The following is a 23322-nucleotide window of genomic DNA, read 5'->3' on the forward strand; positions in this document are numbered from 1 at the left end:
AGTTTTCTCTGTCAAGTTTCTCAAACTCCTTCGTGCTGTCACCATCCACATATGCAGGCCATTCCAGGGACCCACCTTCAGCCTATTCTTTTTCCCCTTTAATACTCTTCTGTTGATGACTCCTCATATTGCCATATCCCTAAATATCAGCTAAATGTAGTGGCCACCAAATGCTTCTCTGTGTCTTTACTGTCCTCTGGAAGTTTCATCCCCTTGTTCAACTGGCTCCAGGACTCCATTTAGTTCCTGCAGAGCCTAATTGCTTACCACCTCACTGATGGTCCAGCCCCCCTGAACTGGCATAAATTTACTTTCCAAGTAGAACATCAACTCCCTGCTCAGAGCTTCTCTGAAGACTTTTTCCACTGGCCCCTGATCACAAGTCACTACCCTCCTTGTAGTTTCAGAAGCCACCACGTTAACAGTGGTTTCCAGGTTAGTCACTGAGCTTGGGAAGCCTAGGGTCTAGTGAGGTACACAATGTTATCTACTTCTCAGCCTGTTGTCAATGTGGCTAGTATTCTAGAATTATGGAGATGATTTAACATCTATTAAGAGACAGTATGTCTGGCTGGCGCCGCAGCTCACTTGGCTAATCCTCTGCCTGCGGTGCCGGCACCCTGGGTTCTAGTCCCGGTTGGGGCTCCAGGTTCTGTCCCGGTTGCTCCTCTTCCAGTCCAGCTCTCTGCTGTGGCCTGGCAAGGCAGTGGAGGATGGCTCAAGAGCTTGGGCCCTGCACCTGCATGGGAGACCAGGAGGAAGCACCTGGTTCCTGGCTTCGGATTGGCGCAGCACACTGGCCATAGCGGCTATTTGGGGTGGGTGAACCAAAGGAAGGAAGACCTTTCTGTCTAACTCTGTCAAAAAAAAAAAAAAAAAAAAAAAGAGAGAGACAGTATGTCTTGATGACTGTTAAATTTCCAGGCCTCAGGAGTAACAGTGAGGATGCTCAATAAATGTTGAAGGAGCAAAAGCGCACTGATTTCTCGAAAGTGATGGAAGATTGACTTAGGTATGGGTACAATAGAAAACAAATTCTCATGTCTTCTAACTTTTAAAAATCATTTATTTCCTTTAGCTGTTACAGATAATGATCAGTTAAATGTATTCTACTGCCAGGATGGAGGCTGACTCTGCACCTGTCCCACCCAAGCGACACACATGGCACCAGTTGCATTACCTTGCATTCTGCCACTCCCTCACTTCTCCAACACTGTCCAGTCCCTTTCCTGATGTTTGCTTTTCAACCATTTGTGTATATGTATATTTTCTCCAATATTCTAATCTGCTAGCTCGAAAACACAGATGAGCGCGTAACTGGGTGAAATGATCTCAAGTAAAGCCAATACACTAAACATTCTCAAATCTTCCATGTTGGACTAAACTAGATTCCAACCAACGTTGTATCACTGTTTGTGTCTTTTGATGGAATAAAATGGACTTAAATGACAAGCACTGCAATAATACAAATACTGATGTTTGCTTTAAAGTCTTTATTATTTTGAATATAAAAGACAGAAGTCCTCTAGGATATAACAGAGTTCTTTATGTGGAAACATCATATTTTTACAAGTGAAAAAATAAATACCTCTTGGAATAAAGGCTTATATGCTAATATGTGCCATAAAAAAGTAGAGTTTTAATATCTGACAAAATGTCTGTGCAAAGAAACAAATGCATAAACACAGTACTGCTACATTAAGGCAATATGAAAAGTATACTCAGACGTCTCAGTAAAGTGACAGTGTAGATTCTAGCTTTAACACAGCTAGTATTGCACCCGATAAGGTCATCAGGGTCTCTGCTAGCCGAGAAAACCCTGCCAGCTGACCAGCTTCCAAAATGCCCAAATGAGAATGGAAAATGAACTTAGGAATAAAGAGACCAAGAGAGGCAAAACCCCTCCAAAACAGAGAGAAGGACAACCAAGAGTTAATACTACAGGAAATGTAAAATAAAAATAAAAATAAAAAGGATACACTTATGTAGACACCTGCGATAAGGCTTGACGGTTCAAGCGAAGCGACACCAATGGGTGAAGCTGGAGTTGAGTGCTTGGGAGAATTCAGAACAGCCCTCGTTTATTTGTACAGCACAAGGCTGCACGCTCAGTGAGCCAGGCTCTCCCTTCCAAGGGAAACACTCTCCCATTTCCATGTTAAAATAATACATTCCATCAACTCAGGAAGCCAAGGAGTGCATGACTACTCCATGGAAATCGGATACCCAAACTGGTAGCACTTGATAATCAAAAGAATGGGCTGGGGGATGGGAGAGAGAGCAGGAAGCCGTCCAAGGAATTATCTGCTTTCTCCTAGCCAGACTGGTTGGTTGAATTCAACAACAGTTTCGTTCAGCTTAAGTCACAAAATTGATTCTGAAATCTGTTTGCCTTCCAAGCATTCTTGAACGAGTTATAAAAACAGAAATGACATTAAAACGACGACTATTTAAGAAAAAGTTTCCTATTAAAAATGTCTGGAGCTCCATGAGCATACAAAAAGAACCAAGTAAATTCGTAAAACTCATTCTTACAAAATCTGCTGTAGGTATGAAACTTACCTTGGGATACATTAAGGAGACTTATACCATCATTTCCTAAAAAGTACCCCCTCCCCTTTTTTCTTTTCTTGCTTTTTTTTTTTTTTTTTTGCTACATTGCCACTTAATTGCCATTACAGAAGATTTTACCTATTCCTTTACTTGATCCTCAAGAAAGCAAAGTCCAAGGAATGCATCCATGTTCCAGGGCTCTTTCCAGTCTCCGCCACTGGGGTTGTTGGTTCTGTGCATGGATGGGTTTTTGCAGTGATGAGTAGCTGTAGTCTTGTTTTTCTTTCTTTTGTTGTTGTTGTTGTTTTGTAAACGTCGCATGGCAGATGGGTACTGGAGTGAGATTTTCTCCACCATCAATCCTTCTCGGAGCCTGTGGCGGTGAAGTGCATGGAAGCACGGCAAGTCTGACGCACGGGGGCAGGTTAGATGACAGTGAGATTGAGGAGACTGGTGTGGGTCGGCAGATAGACGTGCTGGACGTGCTCCACACGCGACCTGCACACCGGACAGGACTGCAAGAGAGAAGCCGACAGTGGCCGTTAGCAACCTCTGCAGGCCTGGAGCTCTGGGCACCTAGCACCAGCTGGGCTCAGGTTCTTAAGTGTGCTTGTGTGAGTGTTATCAGGCTTTCAATTGCGAGAAATCTGTTTTCTAATAGGTTTGAAAGTTCCTATCTTACAAGGACTTCAAGGAGAATATTATGAAAATGAATAGACTGAGGAAATTAATTCCAGTCATGGGTACATTCTAACCAAGGTACAATGAGTAAACTGATTACTGCAGACTTCCATGCACACTGGGCCCCACACCTTAGAAAGGGACAATGTGGCCTCAGCCCAGCCGCCCGACTGGGGCCAGCACAACCAGGCTGAGGCTCATGTGGCCAGGGGGCACGGCCCTGTACTCACTGGCCATAAGGACAGACTCAGGCATGGGGGTCACGACACAATGTGGGCAGAACAAAACCAACCCAGGCCTGCTCCTGGGGAATAAGTCACCACAGCAGCACAAGCTGCTCTTAGAAGGACACTGGTATCCTGTGGGCTCATCATGGATCCCTAAAAATAGCTCTGAAATTAGCAGCTTCTAAAGGACTGGGTGTTATTTTGGGCTGGTTTTACATAAATCCAGAGTGACATGTAGCAAATGCTTCTGAGAAATGAAGCCAAGTGAAAAAATTATCATTAACGGGAAATTTAAGGTCCAAGGAAGGGAAAATACTATCAACATGGTTACTTTTGCTTTTGCATTTTATTTTCGACTTGCTAATAAGCAACAGACAATCCAAGAGGCCCCTAGAGGCATATGCAATCATAATGGTAATTAATCATAAATACTCAGAGTAAACAAACAATGAATGGAGACTCAAGAGTTAATTATAACTTGAAAACCTAAGTACTCTTTCCCAACCATTTTATTTATTTATTTATTTTTTGACAGGAAGAGTGGATAGTGAGAGAGAGAGAGAAAGGTCTTCCTTTGCCGTTGGTGCACCCTCCAATGGCTGCCACGGCTGGCATGCTGTGGCCGGCGCACCGCGCTGATCCGATGGCAGGAGCCAGGTGCTTCTCCTGGTCTCCCGTGGGGTGCAGGGCCCAAGCACTTGGGCCATCCTCCACTGCACTCCCTGGCCACAGCAGAGAGCTGGCCTGGAAGAGGGGCAACCGGGACAGAATCTGGTGCCCCGACCGGGACTAGAACCCGGTGTGCCGGCGCCACAAGGTGGAGGATTATCCTAGTGAGCCGTGGTGCCGGCCATTTCCCAACCATTTTAAGTAACTAATACAGTCTATCTCCTAAACATCAGAAAATAAGTAGCAATGTGAATTGGAAGAAACAGTCTTGGGTGTTGCTCCTTGGCTAGCCACTATAGATGCACTGTCTTATGAATCTGAACCTTGCTTCAGTACACGAGAAAAGTCTATGGTTTAGGGTTGTTATGCCATTGGAAACAGCAAGCTAATCCAGAATGTTCCCTTAGGGCAGTGCCTTTGAGTGTCCTTACTCTGTATCTCACGAGCGACAGGTGGCACCTCACCTGCAGCTGGGCGGCGCAGCTCTCACAGCACACAGTGTGGCCGCAGGGACAGAAGGTGGAGTTGATCTCCTCCTCACAGCACACCATGCACAGCATGGCCTCCTTCAGCTTGCGCAGCTTCTCCTGCAGCGCCCTGGTCTGCTGGCAGCTCAGGCCCTCGCAGCTGCTGCAGTTCATGCTGCTCTCGGAGGACTTCAGCGGTGAGCCAGGAGGGCTCTGGTCGCCCCGCGACACGAGGTCCACGACGCCCGCGTTGTACAGAGCCCTCCGGGCGTGGTCGTACACCTCCTTGGAGGTTCTTCTGATATCGAAAACGTACTTCTTGCCGAGGTTAATGTTTTCATTCAGAAATAGGGATGCCAAGTGCCCCTTTAAGTCGCGACTATACTGCATCATGACAGCGCTGGTCACTGTGTCACACCTGCGAGGGAACAGGGAACAGCAACTTTAACACCTGAGAGCCCAGGCAGCTCCCTCAGACCTCGCTGTCAGTAGGAACAGTCGTGGCAGAAGACATGAGGAATTCCTGTCTGCATGCTTATGAGTGACTTCCTCCTGCTTCCCATGTGCTAAGGATCTCAGAAATGCCAACTTTATGTTTTTCAAGGCCCCCAAAATATCTCCGATAAAGCAGCTGCAAAGCTGGGGGGCAGGGGATGCCCAGCCCTCCTCCTGGAAATGAGCAAGACTTTGGAAGAGAAAGCTCACTTTTCTTTGAAGCCTTGACTTGGATGTAACACAAGCCTACAAATTTTCCATTCTGTGCCACAATTCATGTTTCTATTTGAATATATATAAACATCTTAAGACTGCTTACCAATTAGGTTTCTTGCGTTTAATTGCTCAAATATCTAAGCCTAACCCCAACTTGGCTTTATAGCAGCATCTGCGATGAGGGGATCAACACTGTGATCACAGTCCTTACTGCGTGCACTGTGAGGACCTGGGACAGAAGCTCTCCCTGTCTGGTGGGGTGACCCCTGCCACCCTTCTGCCAGGGAAAGGCGGAGAGCAGTGGAGGGGTCCAGCCACCCACTGCTGTCCCAGGGAGAGGGGCTGCCGCAGGAAGGAGGTGAGACAGAAGCAGCAGGGCACCTCTGCACAGCTCACACATGTACTGTCTGTGCATAAAGACTCCATGTTGCTGCCACACAGAAGCAACGCGTTCAGCAGCAGCCGACTTCTCGTCTCGTACAAGACCTACGGACACAGCGGTGCATGGAACTGCAGAAACCTGTCACCCAGAAACAGGAGAGCCACGGGGCCCGATCCTCAAGTCCAAACGGTACGTGCCTGTAGAAAGCATGTGTCTCTGTGATGGCGCGGTAGAGCCCGCTGGCTGCCCTGGTGCTGATCATCTTGAACAGGAGCACGATGCTGTTCCCGGACTCCTTGGTGACCGTCAGGTACACATTCTTTCCTGACTGTGTGGCCATCTGCACCACAGGATAAGCTATCCTGCAAGACAGGGAGGGAAGGCTGAGCAGGCCCAGAAGGCGTGATTCATTGCAACGCGCGTGCCTTTGTTTTTTTTTTTTTTGTTTTGTTTTGTTTTGTTTTGTTTTGTTTTGACAGGCAGAGTGGACAGTGAGAGAGAGACAGAAAGGTCTTCCTTTGCCGTTGGTTCACCCTCCAATGGCCGCTGCGGTCGGCGCGCTGCGGCTGGCACACCGTGCTGATCCGAACGCAGGAGCCAGGTGCTTCTCCTGGTCTCCCATGGGGTGCAGGGCCCAAGCACTTGGGCCATCCTCCACTGCACTCCCGGGCCACAGCAGAGAGCTGGCCTGGAAGAGGGGCAGCCGGGACAGAATCCGGCGACCCAACCGGAACTAGAACCCGGTGTGCTGGCGCCGCAAGGCGGAGGATTAGCCTGTTGGGCCACGGCGCCGGCCTACGCGTGTGCCTTTGTAAGTTCCCTGTTGGCTCCAGACCCAGCAGGACAGTCAGACACTGAATCTGGGGATGATCTATGACCCCAGGGGCCATCCTGGACCCCTCCCTCTGGCTTACACAGGCATTTAGAAAAGCAGTTTTGTATACAAGGGGTCCTCAGCAAGTTTATGGAAAATGTGTGTTACGAAAAAAACACGGAAGGTTTTCACTTTTTTTTTTTTTGGCACCAAAATAAGCTTATCTTTTAATTCTATTTTCCATGAACTTTAGGAAATACCTGAGTATGAAAGGACTGGGGTAAGTCTGGGTGTGTGGAAAGGTGAAGCTGAGATTTTACTTCCACCCCAGCGCACACTGAGTTAGCACTGCAACAAATCACTGTGGCTTTCAGGGCCTGAATAAAATCAAAGCGCGCATCAAAATGAAACGTCCCTAAGAGGTGGACCATTCAGTACATCCCTCTCCATTTTCCACCTCACAACGATGGCTACAGACATACAGATGTGCTGAGGTCTAAGAAGAATCCTCAAGACTTGCTTACCTGTTAATTGGGCTGAAGTCTTCCTTACAGATTGAGATGCCCTCAGGTCCAACCCCAATGAGGAGCTTCTGCCCTTCGCTGTCCCTCACCGAATGCCACTCGATGCCATAGTTCTCCATCGCGGACACGATCTGCAGGACCTGGTATTCCGCTGAGGCTTGGCTGGTTCCCTCCAGCTCCTTATGCTTTGCCACGATGCTGTGGGGGATCAACGGGGCAGAGTTACACAGACAAACCAGACACTCGTAGAGGCTGTGCGGCTTTCAGCACGTAAGTGCAGAGATTCTGCCATCTACAAATTACAGAAACACCAAGCTATCGTTTCACTACTGACATTTCGGTTATTTAGGAAAGTTACTACAAAACACCTCTAAGGCACTGCTTGAGAACCTGACTATCAAATACTCAGTAATATTCAGTAGAAAACACTTTTGGGGAGGCTGAATAAGGAAGAATTGAAGCCTCACTGAAAATGTACGGAAGGCAGATTCCTGTGTGAGGACGCCTCATGCATTTGTCTACATTCACCTTATAAATTCCACCATCAATGTGGCATCATAAAGGGATCAATCAGGTCATCCCCAACAGACCGATTCCCCCGCTGTGGTGGAAAGCCTGTAATGTGGCCCTGGTGATGCCCTGCCACGTGTAACTTCCTTCCCTCGAGTGTGGGCTGGATTTACAAGTGCCCTCTTGTGAACACACTACGGGAGAGTTGCTCTGTCCTGGGAGGAGGTGACAGGACACACTGCCTTCCATCTAGGGCATCCTCTCTTGCTGGGGGTTGGCTGCTCACCCTGGGGGAAGCCAGCTGCCATGTGATGACACAGCCCCACCCGGGCGTGCTTCAGGTGACACTGGACTCCAGCAGACACTGGCTGCAGACCCCTGGGAAGTGTCCAGCTAAGCCTGGCCTGGTCCTCAACCCACATTGCTGGCTGGGTTGAGTGCTCAGTTTTGGGGTAACCTGTGATGCAGGAACAGACAACTAAGGTGCAAAGGTTAGGCCTCTCAGTTTAATGCTTGCTGGGGTAAAGACAAACACCAGTAGACGTGACAGACTTTTTATTGTAGGAAATTTGTGATCCTAAAAGGTGACAGATTTTAAAAATTCTCATGACACTGTACCTCATGCAAGGACAGTTATGTGCTTTCTGTTTATAAGTATCTCAAACAAAAGGCTAATGAATCACTTGAGAACAACTCAACTGGGCAATGGCTTGGTCGTCAGCACGTACCACAGATGCACTTCTGGAAATTCTAACCAGCCGGACGGCTGTGCAAACATGGAATGCAGCTCCGCTGGCAGCCTCACCTGTTCAAGGTGGCGCTGGAGAGCTCCTTCGCACACAGCTCCTCATAGTTGTACTTGGCGGTGTTCTGGTTGTAGTCCCCGAACTTGGTCTGAGCCAGGAGGGCACAGAGCTCCACTGCCTGCTCTGGGGAACAGGGCAGGTGGCCTGCCAGGAGGGCCTCCTTGATGTGCAAGAAAAAGATATGCCTGCAAAGCAAGGTGAGAATGAGGCTATGCTTGGTGTGGCTGGCTGCCACGCTCCACAGCTCAGCAAGTTCGTAGTCACTTTGAAGTTAGGAAAACTGAGCAATTTAAAAAGTCACACTGAAAGTGCTTAAGGAATGCTGTTTCTGTTTTTCGATTGCTTTTTGTTTTTCATAAGCATTTAGGGAAAATAAGTCTAAGGACTAAGTGTCTGTGGAACAAAACCATAAGCCAAACGAAATAAATCTAATTAGGCCCAGGAATGGGTCACAAAATGTAATATAACTGTGTACAAGCTTTCTGCATTGTAATGTTTTAAAAGACATTATTTAATTCCGAAAACCGTGATCGTGATTTGGATTCTCATATGGTCTGATGCAACTCTCTTGGATTGACAAGTGCCTCACCATTCCTCCAATGCTTCCCACTTCTCAGGTCTCAAGAGCCACAGTCCATGTCCACCTGCCTGCAGTTGGCACCACCTGGATGGCCTTCGGGCCCTCAGACCAAATTCACCATGGTCTTTCCCAAACCTGCTTCTTCTCCTAGCAGAAATCACGGACTCCTGATTCGCTGACATCGCATTCCCATGGCCACTCTGGTCTCCGTGAACTGCTGAAGGCCAGCTCCCTGCCTCCCGCCTGGACCTCTGCGCCGTCACAGGGCACTGTGTCCTCAGGGCTGCTCTCCCCAGACTCTGGGCAGGTCCCCCTTCTAGCTGCTCACTTCTAGTGCAAGCTCATCACGTCTCTGCTGAGTCCGGTGGCAGCAAGAGCTCCAGGGTGCGGAGAGTCTGGCCCAGCCTCCCGGCCACATCCCTCCACCTTCATGTGCCAGCAAAGAGACAAATCTCCCAGGAAAGCCCTGGAAGCACTTGCGGCCATGCCTCTACTCCTGCTGCTGCCTCATGTGGATACCCTCTGATCCACGTGGTCTACACACCGCTTATTCCTCCAGTACGGGTACAGGTGGTACCTCCCTAACTGTAGTGCAGTCAGCCACACACGCTAACCTCTTAAGTGCCTGTAACATCTGTGGGCTCCGTAAGCATGCTTGCAGCTGCCTCTCATGGTCTGTGATCAGTTTATATTCCAACCTTGCGTTTAAGCCTGTCTTACCTACATACAACACCACATTCTACACTGACTGAAAGGTATGTCGCATCTAGGAATTCTGGGAAAATCCAGGTCTCATTTGTCTTGCCCGAGTCTGAAGAGTACCTAAACAGTGGGGACAAACTTGCCCAGGTTATAAATTTTGTCCCTGACATATGTCAAGTTTTAGTCTTCCTTTGATGGCTTCTGGGAGCCTCTGAAATATGCTGACAGGCCACAAGAGTCCTGCCACCAGTGGATGACTCATGACCATTGGTAATGCCCACTTTGGCCAAATGGGGTATCCTTCTCTAGTCCTCAACATTGCTTTTATTTATACATATTTTATTTATATACAACTGAGGACCAAAAAATAGAATTTAAAAAATATGTCTGAACTAGAACAGGCAGACATTTTTTTCCTTGTTATCATTCCCTAAACAACAGTATACACAGTGTTTACATTGTGTTAGGTATTACAAGAAAGGCTATGGGAAAATGTTGTAGAAATACTGCAGCATTTTATAGAAGGGACATGAGCACCTGTGTTTTGGTATTGGGGCAGGGGGATTTCCTGGAGCAAAGCCCCACGGGGATCCCATGACACACTGCAGGCAGAAGAGCTCCCGGGAGCAGGGTGTGAAGAGGAAGAAGGAGCAAGTGTGGTTTGCAAAGGTAGGGCAGGGCTACACTGAGACTCTCAAAACAAGAGTCTCTCATCTTCCTTTAACTGACAAATGCTTAAATCCAAACATTTGTACCTTATACAATGACAAAGAAATAATTTTATTTTTAAAGATTTATTTATTTATTTGAAAGTCAGAGTTAGAGAAAAGACAGAGAATCTTCCACCCATTGGCTTACTCCCCAGATGGCTGAGCTGGGCCAGGCTGAAGCCAGGAGCCAAGATCTTCCACATGGTCTCCCACGTGGGTGGCAGGGGCCCAAAAACTTAGGCCATTCTCTATTGCTCTTCCAGGCCATTAGCAGGGAGCTGCATCAAAAATGGAGCAGTGGGGACTTGCACCAGCGCCCATATGGGATGCTGGTGTCGCAAGTGGCAGCCTCACCCGCCATGTCACAGTGTCGGATCCGAAGAAATAATTTTAAGTTATCAAACTGCCAGAAACCGCAGTTTCCCCTTATTCAAAGCTTCCATAAAGAAATCACAGTCAGAATGCAAAATGGCACAGGCAAAGGATAAACACGGTTTTTATTAACCCAAACATCTGCTAGTCTTTAAAGTATTTCTGACATATGGCTAAGCTGAGAAGGGGGCCCCTGTTGGGGCAAAGAAATGGCTGCAAAATCCACCGGGTTTGAAACGGCGACCCGAGGGCTGAGGCCCAGTGTTCTCCACTGCGGGGGCTCCCAGGGGCTTGCCAGAGGCTCAGCAGACTTCACCTTGGTTTCCTCGCCTCTGTCTCTGTACTCAATCAGGAAGCTGTGCTCTGAGTCCAGGCTTATGTAGGAAGACATCATGTGCTGAGACACTTTAAAGTTATCTCACAAACTTAGTCTTCCCAATTTAATTACTGTGCATGCAGAGAATATTTTAACTTAGGTTCTAACTAGAGTCAGAAGCCAGTTCCTGTGTTATTAAATAGTCAGTCTGCAAAAGCGGAGTTTCAAAATTGATGCCATTTCTTTTTCCAAGCTCACGCCTGCTTGGGAGAGACAGCTGCCAAAATGAAAGGCCAAGGGGCAGTAACAGACCGTGAACAGGAGGTGGGCAGCCTGGAGGAAGGCAGATCCCTTCCCAGGTGGGGTGGAGCTGGAGGATGGGTGGAGGTGGGGCACCTGGCCCTTGCTACAAAGGCCCCTTCTAGGCTGCACTGCAAACTGCTGGGTGAGCTTGAAGAATCCCCTCCTTACAGCTTACAGACACTTGCTGATAGGCCCTCACTGCATCTGGCTGCTTCATGGCTATAAAGCAGTCTTTGGGAAGTCAACGCCCTGCCCTGGAGCCAGGCTGGGGTCCAAGGGTGGACATGTCTGACAGTTTCTTTGTAGACAGGATTAGCTTTTTAGGACAAATCAACGCATCCTATCAAGACACCATCTACAACCTGGCTGGTGGGTGACAAGTCTTTGCTGTCTAGGAGACCGACACAGAGGAGCAAGGGGCACAGCCACGAGGGGCCATCAGTGGGTCCCAGGTGCTCTTTCCAAGAGGGAGGGTGGCACAGACCCAGCAAGGACTCCAATGACGGCACAACGCTTAGGAGTGGTTTTGAGTCCAGTATTTTCTCCTGTTCCCCCATCCTCCCTGCACCAGCTGCTCCTGGATTTGCCTCTTCCTTTTTGGTGAAGTGGGTGAAAGGTCATTAGTAGTACCCAAACCAGCAGATATGGCCACTGAAGTGGATGACATACCTAATCCAATATAGGCTACACCCTATCATCACAAACAGAAAGCCTTGGAAAAAACCTATTATTTTTGTCTTAAGCAAATGTCTGTGAACATGTCCTAGGGACAAAAGCTCAGATTGCATTTTCTGAACAATCTTCAGGTTATGGTGTGAAATTCATTCTTTAAGTTTTACCCAGTTACTAAGCAGATGGATATTTCAGTGTATGGACCACAGTTTGGGGACCCAAGGTGATATATTCTGGGTAACTCATGTCCTTGGCATTGTGGGGATGAAGGAGTACCCAGTGACTAGAGTTTTATGCAAAAATTTAAAAACTGGGTGAGAGGGCTGGCACTGTGGGTAGAAGGTTAAGCCGCTGCCTGCCATGCTAGCATATGGTCACCAGTTTGAGTATTGGCTGCTCCACTTCCGATAGAGTTCCCTGCTAGTGTGCCTGGAAAAGCAGTGGAAGATGGCCCAAGTCCTTGGGACCCTGCCATCCATGGGGGAGATCCGGAAGAATCTCCTGGCTCCTGTCTGGCCCGGACCCGGCTGATCTGGCCATCTGGGGGAGTGAATCAGTAGATGGAGGATCTCTCTCTCCCTCTTTTTATCTTTCTTTTCTTTCTCTGGATCTCTGCCTTTCAAATAAATTAAAAAAAAAAAAACTTTAAAAAAAATTAAGGGCTAGTGCTGTGGCATAGTAGGTTAAGCCTCTGCCTGTGGCTGGTTAGAGTCCTGGATGCTCTGTTTCAGATCCAGCTCCCCTCCCTGCTAATGGCCTGGGAAAGCAGTGGAAGATGGCCCAAGTGTTTGGGCCCCAGCACCCACATGGAGACCTGGAAGAAGCTCCTGGCTCTTGGCTTTGTATCAGCCCAGCTCTGGCCATTACAGACATTTGGGAGTGAAGATCTCTGTCTCTCCCTCTCTCTGTCTCTAACTCTGCCTCTCACATAAATAAATCTTCCAAAAAATTTAAAAAATGAAATAAAAAATGGAGTGAATGAAGGGCTACACAAATTTTCAATTTTATAATCTAAATATATTATTTCAAAGATCTTCAAATTTCAGTTCTCAAGAATTAATTCTCCTGGCAGTGTTGAGGCAGGAAGTTAGGTCTTTTATCTTTTAAACACAGTGACCAGAGAACTCTGCTACGACACCAGCCGTCTCACGGAGCTGCCAGCCAGGACTCAGGGCAGCCTTGCTCCTAGTCACACTATTTCTGCCCTCCAGTGATCTCAACAGTTGCAAGGTTTTTGGCAGCGCTTTTCATGACAAATGTAAAATGGTTCTATCCAGATTCACTACTACACTCAAAATTTATGTAGCTAACCTGAACCATCTTTGAAATGGCTGAGTGGCTATTTTTTAAAAACTCTCAATTACTGGTTGTTGAACTGTGTCTCTGTAAAAGGCCTGAGGCTGGTGGTGGGGAGTAATGTGTGGCCTGTTCCCTGCCAGAGTAGGACCCTGCTGGGATCAGGCTGTGGCCTCCCTCCAATGAGCCCCTTAGCCACGTCAGTTTACTTTAAGTCAAACTCTGACTGCTAAGTTATACTTTTTTAAAAACAATCAAATCGCAACAAAATTGCTATGAGAGGTTTCTGTTCTTGTTATTGTTTTGTTTTGCTTTACTATCTTAAATTTCAGTGAAATAGAAATCAGTTTAAGATGGATTAGAGGCCTAAATGTAGAAGTTAAAACCACAATGCATTAAAAGCTAAACATGACCAGACACAGTCAGCCAAAATTGCAACAGAAAAAAAAAAAAAGGATAAGCTGGACTTCACTAAAGTTAAAAACTTCTACCCCCCAAGGCATCAGGAAAACAGACAAGCCACAAGAGGAAATACATTTATACAACATACATGTAACAAACACGTGGCATCTAGAAAATACAGAGAATCTGCACAACTCAAAAATAAAGGCAAGGGGGCCAGCACTGTGGCACATGCAGTACCAGCATCCCATTGAGGGACCGATTAGAGTCCCAACTGCTCCACTTCCGATCCAGCTCCCTGCTAACGTGTCTGGGAAAGCAGTGGAAGATGGCCCAAATTCTCTGGCCCCTGCACCCATGTGGGAGACCCAGAAGAAGCTCTATGCTCCTGGCTTCAAATCAGCCCAGCTCCATTGTGGCCACTTGGGAAGTGAACCAGAGCATGGAAGACCTCTCTCTCTGCCTTTTTGTAACTCTGTCTTTCAAATAAATAAAATTTAATCTTTTGTTTTTTTAAAAAAAGGCAAACAATAAAATTGGGTAAATGACTTGAATAGATACTTCACGTATATGTAAGGCCCCAGAGCTTGTGAGCGAGTGTGTAATGCTATGACGCATCAGGGAGACGCACAGCACTCTGCTCCACAAACTGGCTGGGACTGGGGGAACCGTGCTCTTCTCCGTTCTTCATTGCTTTGGGAGCAGGCCTGGCAGTTACTTGTAAAACTAAATGATTACCTACTCTGTGACCCAGCTTTTCTATTCTTAGGTATTTACTCAAGAGAAATGAAAACACCATGTGACTGCAGGAGAAGATTGGGATGAGAGTGCTCACAGTGGCTCCATTTGTGCTAGCTGGAAAACAGGAGTCTTCAACAGAGGGCTGGACAGACAGCCAGCAGACTATTCACGTGAGGGAACACAGTCCAGCAGGAGAAAGGAACAGCCCATGGGTGCACACTGCAGAAGCCAGACAGAAGTGCACCTATCGTACGACTCCCACACACCACGCTGAGCAGACCTAGGAGTCCGCAGTGGAAAACAAGCAACAGTGGGTGCAGTGGGGAGGAGAGTGGGACTGAGTGCAGAGGGGAACAGGGAACTTTCTGAAGTGATGGTCATGTTCCGAATCTTGATAGCCAATTTGTTAGAACAAGCACACCCGTTTGTCAAGACTCACCAAATAGTATAATTAGGATCGACACATTTCACTATATGTAAATTTTTATATCCAAAGGAAAAAAGCAAATTGTAGGCATACATGAGTTCCAGTTATCGACATGTGTATGAAGTACGGCAGGGGAGCGTACTTATACACCATTTATTCAAGTGCATTGAAGACACAGATTGAATGGGGGTGTAGAGGTATTGAGAAATGGATAAATATGTAATGAATGAAGCCAAGTATAGTAAACTAGTTCTAGTAGAATGTAGGTGGGAGTATATAGGTGTTCCTTGTAAAACCTTCAACTGTTCTGCCTGTTTGAAAATTCTCCTGGTAAGAGGAGAAAACACTAGTGAAAATTCTGTGCAGCTACATCTAAAAGGAACCAGCAAACCCATGGCATGGAGGGCTTACAATTGGGAAACCTGTCTCAGCCCAGTCATTACCTAGTTAGGTTTCCACTGGGGCTTTTAAGGTCTCCTCTAGGAGCTGCTGTAGTGCTGCAGCAGGCTAAGCTCCCACCTGTGACGCCAGCATCCCATATGAGCAACAATTCCAGTCCTGGCTTCTCTGCTTCCAATCCAGCTCCCTGCGAATGTCCCTGGGGAGGCAGAACACAGCCCAAGTACTTGGGCTGCTGTCACCTACGTGGGAGGTGCAGATGGAATCCCGGATTCCTGGCTTTGGCCTGGATCTGACCTGGCTGTTGTGGCCATTTGTGGAGTGAACCAGAAGATGAAAGTGCCCTGCTGTTCTCTCTGTAACTCTGCCTTTCAAATAAATAATTTTTTTTTTTTTCTTTAAGGAGATCCTCTCAAAATGCCCCAAACACAAAATGACAATCACTGACGAAAAGGTCCCTCCTCAGGTTCTAAGGAAGATAAAAGTTACGGAGGGAGGGGAAGTCCCAATTTCAAAAGCGATTATGGCTCATACCTGAATACTACTACTTGAAAGCATAAAACCTGCACTTGTAAAACATGTACTCATTCACAGCAGGTACCTGTCGAGGCAGACCGCATCCAAGCCACGCAGGACTAAAAGTGTTAACTACAACCTTGTCTCAGGTGCATTTATTCTGCCTTCCAGGGAAGGTTAAAGCATGTTCAGACCTAATCACCTCTTTAACTACCTTCAAATCATGAGTTTCTTGCTAGGTCCTGCTCCTGGCACAGAAGATTGCAGGGACCAGGTACTTTGAGATAAGGAACACACCTTATGACCTGCAGATGCTCCACATGGGGTCAACCTGAATCTGATCCCAGCTGCCTTCTAAATACGCAGATTTTACTAAAAATGACATTTTCCAAATATTGTTTGAATATTTTATGCAAATATCTAAGTCTTAGAAATTCAAAAGGACTCTGAAGGTGCCCAGGTGGCTAAAATATGTGTGTGTGTTTTGACACAGGCATCCCATAGTCTCAGCACAAGTAAAAATTTGATGAAACGGAATTCAGAAATTCAGCTAATTCCTTCTTTGGAAATAATACATACATTTACTTTTATATTTTCACTTTCCCAAGGGCCTATTTTCTGCTTGAACATGTCAGAGAGAGAGCGAGAGAGAGAGGTGTCATTCTACTTCTAGGCATATGGCTGATGTGCAGATCATAAATGACACCTGTATCATAGATAAATAATGCAGCATCAGCATTCTTCGGAGCTCACTCACTCTGAATCACACAAATGAAAATCGTGTAAGCAATCTTTACAAACTACCGGCCAAGTTCTGAGAGACTTGGGACACGACTTAGAGGCATTGGCTAGGGCTGATCTGATTCAGCTGACTGGTTTGACCATTGTATTTACCTAGAGTTTGCATGTGACATTTGCTCTCAGGATTTAAACAATGCCATCTTTCCCCAATTTCCAAAATTGTACATGCTTGGAGACAAAGAAAACTGTTAACAAATACTTGGGACTACCAATTTTCCTAACTTAGAAAAAGTGATGCTGTAGCTGGCAAACACTCTAAACCATACAAGGTGGAAGCCAATAGAGGTTCATGTTAGAAAGGAACTGACAGTCACCGTGAGTACATGTGGGGCAGGGTGCAGGGGCGAAAGCAAGCAAGCAAAAGAATGCCAAGCACTGACCAACCTACTTCCAAACAGAAGAAAGTCACTAATAAATATTTTTTAGTGGTGAGATTTTAGCTACTCAATTTTTCAGTTTACAGAAGCAAACTGAAAAAAAAAAAATAAATTCAATATCAATACTAGTTCACCCCTCATTTCTTTTTTCTTTCTTTTTTTTGACAGGCAGAGTGGACAGTGAGAGAGAAGAGAGAGAGACGGAGAGAAAGGTCTTCCTTTACCGTTGGTTCACTCAATGGCCACTGCGCTGCGGCCGGCGCACCGCACTGATCCGGAGCCAGGAGCCAGGAGCCAGGTGCTTGTCCTGGTCTCCCACGCAGGTGCAGGGCCCAAGGACTTGGGCCATCCTCCTCTGCACTCCCGGGCCATAGCAGAGAGCTGGACTGGAAGAGGGGCAACTGGGACAGAATCCGGTGCCCCGAACGGGACTAGAACCCGGTGTGCTGGCGCTGCAAGGCGGAGGATTAGCCTATGGAGCCGTGGCGCCGGCCACCCCTCATTTCTTTATTTCCAAGTTTAGTTCCTTGTCTCAACAGGTATTCATGCACCAGGCAGTAGCCAGACTTTGAAGGTACAATGTTGTGTCAGCTCCCCGTGTAATGGAATTTAGATAATTAGGGTGACAACAAAGTGTCACTTAAGTGTTATTAAGTCATTGAATGCTATCACCACGGAGACACTGTGTAAGCAGGGCTACAGAACAGAAGGCTTTCCAGGGGATGGAACACAGAGCTGAGGTCAGGACGGCAGGAGGGAATAAACAAGAGACATCAAGCTCATGGCTGTGCTCACAACATTGAAATCTTGACGCAACTGAACTCTAGGATCACAGCATTTCTTTTTTTTTTTTTTATTTTTTTTATTTTTTTTTATTTTTGACAGGCAGAGTGGACAGTGAGAGAGAGAGAGAGACAGAGAGAAAGGTCTTCCTTTGCCGTTGGTTCACCCTCCAATGGCCGCCGCGGTAGGCGCGCTGCGGCCGGCGCACCGCGCTGTTCCGATGGCAGGAGCCAGGTGCTTCTCCTGGTCTCCCATGGGGTGCAGGACCCAAGCACTTGGGCCATCCTCCACTGCACTCCCTGGCCACAGCAGAGAGCTGGCCTGGAAGAGGGGCAACCGGGACAGGACCGGTGCCCCGACCGGGACTAGAACCCGGTGTGCCGGCGCCGCAAGGCGGAGGATTAGCCTGTTGAGCCACGGCGCCGGCTGGATCACAGCATTTCTGTGAACTTAGGTCTCACAGAGTCTTTGTACTGGGAGTGTGTTTTCTGGGAAAGAGGATTCAGGTGTTGGAGAGCCTGAGTCAAGCGAGACTGTGCCTAGCAGAGACCACAGAGCTCTGCTAGGCTCTGGCCAAGTCAGGAGAAACAGATTTTATTGGCAGTGGGTGGTATAATCACACTGTGTTGATGAAGTATAGAGTTCTCTAATCTCTGGTTTTGAAAATGTTGACAAAATCCAGTCTGAATTGCTATGAATAACTGAAAGCCCTTGAAAGGCAAGAATTTCCAAGATGATTATTTTAGATCTCCTACCAGAATGCATCAATTTGTTTCACTTTTTGTTTCAATCCACAGCATAGCAAACATCTGCTGAAAATACCTGCTGTCTCCAGCTCTAAAAACAAGCCAGCTGAGTTGGAAAAACCTTCCCCACCCTTCTTCCCATCCCACCCCCTTCCCTTGGGAGGCCCCATTCAACAGCCAAGCTAAGGATCTGGGTAGGAGAATCAAATCTAAAATTAGGCCAAATCAGAGACCAGGCTAACTCTCTCCTATAACCAGTCTAAGCAGACATTTGGTATATTTATTCTATCATCAGAAAAACAACATCAAAGCAGAAGCTAATAATAATAACAGTAATAATAAGCTATTGCTAGGAGGACTAATTTTTTCCTGGGTTTTCAACTGAAATGAAAAGAGGGCTTTCCCCTGTCCTCAGACCTCTCCCATCTAAACAGGCCTTCCTGGCCATCACTCCTCCCAGTGGGCCCTCTAGTCCACGCAAACTAGTGTGTTAACTGCTCATAGGCCAGCTCCACCACGAGCAGGCTGCTTTAATTGTCCACAGAAGACGACTCTGCCAGGATACTTCAGCACCACTTAATGAGCGGTCCAGACACTTGCAGTCTACTAAATGCACCCTCATGGCTTGACTTAGTAGAAAATCACCTCTTATAACCAGATTGTCAAAGCGGGGCTTACTCACTACATAAACAGATCTACTGTATATTCACAGATCATCAGACATCCAAAAGTTCGTCAGCCAGCTTTATTTTGCTATATTGTTTGATAGTATTATGCACATAAAAACAATGTTAAGTGTAAACTGGACGAATTAAAATCCAGATGTACTCATTTACAAACGCTAATAACACTTTATCTAGTTACTGAAGCAGAATGCTTTATAAACCTTAGGTGGCATTTTCCCACAAAGTCTGATATTTCAGCCAACCCCATGAAAACAAATAGAATTTACCAATGCTATCATAAGCCAGTCAAAAGTTTAGACCAGCCTAAAATGAAACTCCTTTTAAAAAATCAGGTAAGATTATCTGGCTGAAGTAGGTATGTAGGGGTGCTGTTAGCCACGAATCTCAAGATTTAAAGTCAACTGAGTCAAGAAAGCAAAAACCAAGATAATAAATTTGTTCAGGTTCTAATTTATAAAATGCCTCCAATTCCGGCATGAATAAAATGGATTTGACACAAGTTATTAACCCAATTACAGGAAAACACAGGTAGCGATCACCTAGTCATTAGTTAAAAGTCTGAATGCATTCACACTACAAATATATTATTCTACCATCACTTTCATTGTTTAAGTGAAGTATTTGGACCTCTAAATGTGTGCAGATTTAAAAAATTTAAATTGGGGTGTATCTGGTAGCCCTAAAATGACTGAAAAATCGTAAGACTATGTAATGAAAATTCCATTATGCTTTGTTATATGTACTTTGTCTTTTATTCTACTGCGAGTTACGGCAGTGAAGTGCAAAGCAGAAGCTTTCAAAAATTAGTTTAGAGAAAAAAAAGCCCATTTTGATTAACAGACAGCTATAACTTCCTTAAGCATGCTGTCACTTGAATATTTTGCAAGATATTTTCAAGAGCACTAAAAATTCAGTATAACTGCTTCCTTCAGAAATAAAACATTTTCCTCAACATTTTAAGCTTTATAAAAAGAGTGGAAATTTCAAACTCAAATGAATACTATTTCAAAATGTATTTCTATCAGCTCTCTGATAAACAAAAAAAAATTCTTAAAAAATATTGCTCACTCATCATTATTCAAAATTTTCAGAATCACATTCTCCACATGCATGGCAGATTTCCAAGGCAAAGGATTATGAAAAACATTAGAGCTTAGATCCAAGTTTGCTGTTTTTAAAAGTAGTCATTTTCTTTTTTTTCTTTTTGACATGCCTTAGTAAGACTGAAGTCTTGGCATTTCAGCCATAAATATTAAACATAACTTTCCTAGTTTCACTCACCATTGAGAAAAGCAGTAAGTCAGTGCCGGAGAGAACACATTTTTGTTTAAAAAAGATCATTTGCTTCAGTTGTCTACTAGTGGTGGATTTTCACAAGGCAGAGAGAGACTCCACAATCGTGTGCAATGTATTTGTGGGTTAGGATTCAGTTACAGTGGCCTTAAAATGGTGCTCTTATTAAGTTTTCAAGAAACTAAAAACTTGAAAAATTCTGCAGGAAGCCTGACAGAGTTCTCTGCTACACACTGTAATCTGACACTAGCCGAAGAAGTTGACCAAGTTTAAGTAACCAAGAGAAACTGTTTCCTGCTTTCTGTTAGAACGTCCACAGTGACCTACAGTAACACTGCCGAGGCAGAGGTTACTATCGGCCATTAGATGCTGCTGTCAGGAAGTAGGCAGTTTGGTGTTTCTCTTGCTGCTTCTTTTTTTTCCCCCATATGACAACAATCTCAGGGGTTTGTGGGAATTCTACCCAGCTCTCCCATTAGGTTTATAAAAACAGGAGCTGCAGAATGCACCCAGGCCAACTATGTGGCTCCCTCTTCAACAAAAGGCTGTGCCCTGCAGAACGTGGGTAAGGAAGGCATTCACCGCACCAAATTTGCCTGTGAACACCCCTGGGAGGCAGCGCCCCCTAAACAGAATCAAAGGTGCATCTGACATGGGTTTATCTGAGTGCCGCTTTACCTCGTCTGCTCCTGTAAGATGAGATGAGGCTCCACGAAGAACTTGACTCTGAGTTTAAGCCGGTAAGGGGCAAGCCCGTCCATCTGCTGGGAGATCCGGTTTCTCAGGTTTAGCCATAAACTTTCACCTTTGCTACCGGTAAACTGCAGTCCAAAATAGTCAACTTCTATGATTCCCAGTCGCCTGCACACCTGAAGTCAAAACAAAGGCGGCATGGATGAGCAAACGGGACATGGGGTCAAAGGAACCCGGGGCTCTCTGGAGCTGAAGACTGCTACAGTTCTGCCAAAACCCACCGCTGCTGCGATGCTGACCGCTGGCTCCAGGACGGAGACCTGTCCCTCCCTCCCTCAATATCTAGGGCATGCCCGTAGCAGCCCAGAAAGAGCAGTGCTCAAGAGTAGGGGCATCTTCAGAGTCTCTTCCTTCTGATTCCAGTCACTACGATGCCCCGCACCAGCACAATCCACAGAGCTGCCCTGACATCTTCTTATCTGGGTAGTGTTAACCACCTGGACCCCAAACACACACACACACGCACGCACGCACGCGAGACCCGCCACAAGTGTCAGCTGTGCGTCACACGAGGCTCTCCAAACCTCTCCTGTCTACACGGCGTGGGAGCACAGCGTCCCCTGGGATCAGATCTGCTGCCTGCCGAACCAGCTCGGTTCCCCCTTCGCTCTGGAAGGAAACGCGGGCTTCAAGGCAGCCAAACAGGTGCACCCAAAACTACAGTACCTCTGCCCCCGCCCGCAAATCCAGAGATGCAGGTGAGCGCTCCGCTGGAAAAGCGGCACGGGACAAGGGCCAAGCTTGCCTGCCAAGGAACCCTGGGCCAGAGACCGCGTCCACTCACTCCTTTTTGGGACGTGGGTGGCACTGCAGGGACCCCGCAGGCGGCGTCACGCACACACACCTGCGGCAGGTGTGCTGGGCCGCCTTGCTCCGGCAAAGTGCCGGCTGGCGGGGGGCTGGGCGGCGCTCCGGGCTCTGCCCGCGCCCCCGCGCCAGGGGCCCCCGCAGCGCGCGTCCTCCGCACCCCGCCAGCGCGCCCCGGAGGGGGTCGCGCGCCGCACGCCCGCAGCGGGAACGGGGCGCGGGGCCCGGTGCCTGCCTGGGGCGCGCTCCCTGAGGCGCCCGGCCGCCTTCGAGGCCCGTCGGCCTCCGGAGACTGACGTGGGCCCGGACCTGGGTGCCCGCTCTCACCTGATTGAGGCAGTCCTCGCCGTTGGCTTTCGCCTCCACCTCCACCTCCATCAGCACCGCGTCCGGCCTCGTCACATAGCACAGCATGGCTGGGGCCGCCGCTGCCGCCACGGCCACCTCAGCCGCCTCCTCTTTGGTGTACGCGGGGCTGCCGCCTCGCCAAAGCTCGAACCCAGCCCCGGGCCCGGCGAGGGCTGCAGACAGACGCCCGCGGCCGCAGCTCCGTCCCCGCCACCCCCTCGCCCGCCAGCCCGCCTGCCCCTCCGGCCCCCGGGCACTCCGCGGCGACGCCGCACTCCAGCAGCCAACTGCCTGCGCCGCGACAGGCGCTCCCCTGATATAGCGGCTCCTCCCCCTCCGGCTCGGGACCCGGCCAATCACGGCGCCCCCACCCCTCCTCCCGCCGCCCCGTCAGCCAATCGGGGAGCCCGCTCGGGCGGCCCCGGCCTCCAGCGCCGCCTGAGTTCCCCGTGCCGCTGCGGGAGGCGGCCGCTGGCGGGCGCCTGGAGCCGCGAAGGGGGTGGGGGGGCCCCGGAAAACACCCGGTGCCTGTGCCCGCTGGGCGACGCTGCTCCTCGCGAGCGGTCGCCTCGGGCTGCTGGCGGCGACGTCTCCCTGTCGGGGGCTCGACGGTGAGAAGACTAACCGCCTCCAAGCTGCCCCTGAAACATGGGGTCCCTGCAGGAGGGCGTTTGGGTCTCGAAAGCCTAAAAAGAAGAGGAGCCCCCGCGGAGCCCGCGGACGCCTACCCGCCCCCTCCGGGTTTGCCTCCGTGTCTGGTTGGGGACGGCAGCCCAGGCGTAGACCCCGGCTCTGTAAGAACAGCGACTGAATGTCAGAGCGCTCTGCAGCCGCTCACCGAGGAGGGTCGGCCCTCTCTAGGGGCTTCTGTTGGCTGAGCCCTGGTGAATGAAAGCCCACCGTCACGGGGGCCCCAGGCCTTCTCTCAGGCTGCCCATCCAGTCTCAG

General features: G+C 48.1%; 1 protein-coding gene across 1 annotated transcript; it reads right to left on the reverse strand.

Moving 5' to 3' along the window:
- Positions 1 to 1473: 1473 nt before the first annotated feature.
- On the reverse strand, positions 1474 to 22585 carry MYLIP (myosin regulatory light chain interacting protein). The gene is made up of 7 exons (XM_062185446.1): positions 22354 to 22585; positions 21145 to 21335; positions 8344 to 8529; positions 7029 to 7226; positions 5888 to 6052; positions 4595 to 5015; positions 1474 to 3068 (listed from the first exon to the last, which is right to left on the reverse strand). Exons 1-7 carry the CDS (start codon positions 22438 to 22440, stop codon positions 2979 to 2981), a joined length of 1338 nt encoding a protein of 445 aa, XP_062041430.1. The 5' UTR covers positions 22441 to 22585; the 3' UTR covers positions 1474 to 2978.
- Between the last annotated feature and the right edge of the window lie 737 nt (positions 22586 to 23322).

This window comes from Lepus europaeus, chromosome 3, assembly GCF_033115175.1.
Source record: "Lepus europaeus isolate LE1 chromosome 3, mLepTim1.pri, whole genome shotgun sequence".
In the NCBI taxonomy this organism is placed as follows: domain Eukaryota; kingdom Metazoa; phylum Chordata; class Mammalia; order Lagomorpha; family Leporidae; genus Lepus; species Lepus europaeus.

Coding starts and splice junctions, on each gene's coding strand:
- MYLIP (XM_062185446.1), bottom strand. CDS start 22,440: ATGCTGTGCTATGTGACGAGGCCGGACGCGGTGCTGATGGAGGTGGAG. Junction 8,530..21,144: donor ATCTTACAGGAGCAGACGAG/GTAAAGCGGCAC, acceptor CTTGCTTTGCAG/GCATATCTTTTTCTTGCACA. Junction 7,227..8,343: donor TCCAGCGCCACCTTGAACAG/GTGAGGCTGCCA, acceptor GATCCCCCACAG/CATCGTGGCAAAGCATAAGG.